Source organism: Malus domestica, chromosome 05 (genome assembly GCF_042453785.1).
Source record: "Malus domestica chromosome 05, GDT2T_hap1".
NCBI lineage: Eukaryota > Viridiplantae > Streptophyta > Magnoliopsida > Rosales > Rosaceae > Malus > Malus domestica.
The window spans coordinates 3,768,978-3,772,919 of NC_091665.1; the positions used below are offsets into that span (position 1 = coordinate 3,768,978).

The following is a 3,942-nucleotide window of genomic DNA, read 5'->3' on the forward strand; positions in this document are numbered from 1 at the left end:
TGTAAACTTTTCCTTGTAGGCTGTGGAAAGAAGCAGTTTTTGTAGATGGGGAAGACCATGAGTTGCACAAACCTCTCTCACATTAGCAAGAAAGCTGCTAACTCCACAATTATGGGATATTCTCTCATAAACTAGTCTAGCAATGGTTGTCTTGCCCATCCCACCCATCCACCATATACCTATAAAGCGAACATCATTTGCCTCGGTATCTAAAAGCAAATTCAGTTGCTTCAGTGTCATATCAATTCCAATTAGCGTCTCTGTTTGACATAACCATGTGAATCTAGGATACACTTTGTTCCACACAGCCTCAACAATTTCTTTGATAAGTTCTGTTTCATACCTAAGAGAAGGAAAAGGAAATAAAAAATCATCGGACTCTATAATAATATGCGTAAATGTACATAACAAGGTAGTTGTGTTATGTTGTTGAGAAACAAACATCATTATGCTTACCTATCCTTCGAAGTCCACCCAGCGATATAAAGCAGCTCTCCAGTGTTGCACCTTTGCCAAGTCTTCTCTGAAGTTTTTTTCGTGCTTGTTGAAGGCTTCTGAAAAAGTCCCCATTTGGTTTCGAACATTGGAGGGATCCACATCATAAAATATTGGCAAAATTGCATTCCTAGCTTCCATGCATTCAACAATTTTTTAAAGTTCATCCAAGCACCAGGAGGATGAAGCATAATTCGCGGAGAGAACAATGATGGCCAACCTTGATTCTTCTATTGCGCGCAATAGATCAGGAGAAATTTTTACCTCTTTCAAGCTCCAGGTTGTCTCTGAAAGTTTTAATTGCTTTAGTTTTCAATTTTTCATATAAATGATCTGTAAAGTTCTTGCGGGTATCTTCACCCCTAAGGCTCAAGAACACATCGTATTTCCATGGATGATCTGAGGAAGTAGGTGCGGAAACTCTGCTCAACGCCATTGCAAGGTGATCCTGAGCAATCTGCGTCAAATAATGATCATTACCATCGAATCATTTCTAAACTGGTTCGTAGAACAAAAGCTTCCAGACCAAAATAAAAAATAAAAAAAAAAATAAGAAAGGAAAAGAGAAGGCATTGTATCACCTATTTCCTTTACCACTAAGCTAGTCTGGAACATTACATGATACGCAATCTGCTCAAGACAATCAATTAATACACAAAAAGATGATAAATGACACCAAAACGAAGAGAATCATACCTTGATGGAGTTTTTTGGAACAGAAACAATGGAGAGAGGGAGATCAGATGCAGGGGAAACCTAAGAAGAACAGAGGAAGGGGTGACGCTCTTTGACTTTCATGAGAACGAGTGTTGGAGCAGGAACCACATCTACCCCCTCTGTTTTAGCTCTGAAGAAGCTCTCAACAAGCACCTTTCCTTTGACTTTTGCTTTCCAAACAATGAAAATTTAATTTTGGTTTCCAGATGGGGGCACTTGATTTTTTTAAAAGTTCTAAAGCTATGTTACCTGGATGGTTTTGTTTTTATAATTACCAGTAACTTGTTTGGATGGCTAATCAGCTTAGATAATTAAAAGTTGGAATTTCCTCCTGGCAGAAGATCTGACATTCTCGATCCCAGACTCTGTCTTCTGTACATACATGGTCGGATTGTATAGAGGCGAAGACAGCTTGCACATTGTCTTCACTGAGATTTCATAATACATTGTTACTTATCATCACTGACATTCGTATCATCACTGAGATTTCATAATACATTGTTACTTATCTAGCCTTCAATTCAATATGTTGCTGTCTAGCAGTACTTAACAAAATTATTCTACACCAACCAAAACCTTCATTATTTTCGGAAGGAAACATATATATGATTACTGATATCGTATCCAAATCGAACAAAGGAATACGAAAATTTGCATTAAGAATCTAATGTTAAAACGAAACAAAATTGAAACCTAAAAAAGGATAAAGAGGAGAAGATTTCACCAAATGGATACATGAAATCATCAGGTGGAAGCAACACCAACATCGACACCTGACTCTTGCATTTGCTGCAACTCCTTCCTCCTAATATACTGATTCAGAATGGCAAGCCTGGCAGTCTCGAAAGCAAAGTAACCCAAAGCCGAAAAGCAAGCACTGTGAAGAACTCTAGGCCCCACTCCTCTAGTGAACCCCACCCACCCTTCCTCCGTTATAATCTGCTTCACCGTCCCCGAAACTCCACCCTGCCTAGCACCAGTCATCAGCCTCGTCTTCACCACATCCAGCGGCGTCGTAATGGAGGCCGAAATTGCTCCGGCCAACGCCCCGCACACCACGCTCTGAATCGGCTCCAAATTGGTCTGCTTCGTCTTGCTCAGAACCGCCGATTTCAGGTACTCGAACGAAGAATAGCTCAACACACCCGCAGGCAAGTTCCTCAGCAATGTCGCAGAGTACCCTGCGTACAAACCCAGAACGCCGTCGTTTTCTAGGATCTTCAGCAGCACCTGCCACGACCTCCCTTTGGCCCCGGCCTGCATCCGCTGCGTGATGAGCTCCTTGGGCACCATTATAGCCGAAGAGACTATGTTTCCCATGGCTCCGGCCGTGGGAGGGATGAGGACGGGAGGGTAGTTGGGTAATTTGGAGAGAACCGACTTACCCAGTTCGCAGGTGCCGAAGTAGACGGCGGAGGAGGCGGTGGAGCCGACGATGACCGCGGAGATGCCACTGTAAAACCCGGAAATGCCCTTGGTCTGGAATGTTTTGAGGACTGCATCGAAGGTGCTTGCGTAAATGTCTGAGGCGCCTTTGGTCTGGAGCTTGGTCTTGATGGTGTCCAGAGGGTGGAGGCAGAAGTAGGTGAAGGCTCCGGCGATACCACCGCCGCCTGCGCCGATGAGGGCACGCTCGAAGACCGTGAGATTCTTGAGTAAGACTTGGGTCTTGGGGCGGGTACTGGGTCGGGTAATGGAGGCCCAATTGGGGGTGGAGGAGGTGGAGGCAAAGAATGGGATGTGGTTTTCTGTAGGGGTGAGGGTGAGGGTAGTTTGGGAATTTGGAGTGATGAAATGGGTGAAGAGGTTTTGGAAGTCATTGGGGGACTTAGAGTGGTGGTTTTGATTGGGTGCAGGGAGGCCCAGAGAGGCTGAGAGTCTGCCCTCCATGGCTGGCTCTGGCTCTGTTTGGAGGTGGAGGTGGAGGCGTGCTTTTATTATCGACTACGATTACTACGAGGTGTGAGCGCCATGAAAAATGAAAGTGTGGGAAGTCGGTTTGGCTGAACAAGTGAGGTCGGCAGGGGAAATTTCGAAAAATAACCAAAATAAGGACCATGAATTGGATTAGCCAATTATTATGTTGTTGATCATTTTAACCATATTTTGACATAAAAGTACTCAAACACCCTTGTTAACTAAAAATTGTTAAAGCTGGCAACTTGAGTCGGTGGAGTCACCGAGAATACCATCACCACCGTCAGAACCTCAACCATCAAGTACATCGCCGCCACTATCAGACCCAGCACCACCACTGTCATCCCACCCACCAATCAATTAAACCCAACTGACGCCACCCCACCACCATCTATTCCCAATTAAACCACTATCTATCACCATCCAAATCAATAAAGAAGAAGAAAATCCGGTTTATTTATGAGGTTTCACATAGAAAGAAAATCTCCAAGAGTTGATGTGTTTTTCATTCGATGGGTTTCCTTTGGTTTTTTCGAAAGTGAAGAGCTATCTGGTGAGCACTGGAGTCTGGAGTACATAACATCTCGACTTCAAAGGAGCTTCTGAGGAGGTAGTGCATGGGAAAGAATTGGCAGCGGATTGAGCTGCGGGTGCTGGTTAAAGTGACACTGCAGATAGTCGGAGTCGTGTGTTCTGTCATGAAGTAACTACGTAGTAATAAATAATGTAATACCGTATGTCATTTATCCGGCTTGTGGCTTGTCTCAGTGCATGCGAGGGGTTCAGTTCTTTTGACAAGTCTCATTAATTTTG

The 3,942-nt window shown here is 43.9% G+C and overlaps 1 protein-coding gene across 1 annotated transcript; it reads right to left on the minus strand.

Annotated features, from left to right (window-relative positions):
- Positions 1-1,767: 1,767 nt before the first annotated feature.
- Positions 1,768-3,454, minus strand: LOC103402171 (protein MITOFERRINLIKE 1, chloroplastic-like). The gene has a single exon (XM_029101859.2). The coding sequence runs from the start codon at positions 3,100-3,102 to the stop codon at positions 1,957-1,959; it is 1,146 nt and encodes a 381-aa protein (XP_028957692.1). The 5' UTR covers positions 3,103-3,454; the 3' UTR covers positions 1,768-1,956.
- Positions 3,455-3,942: the final 488 nt, after the last annotated feature.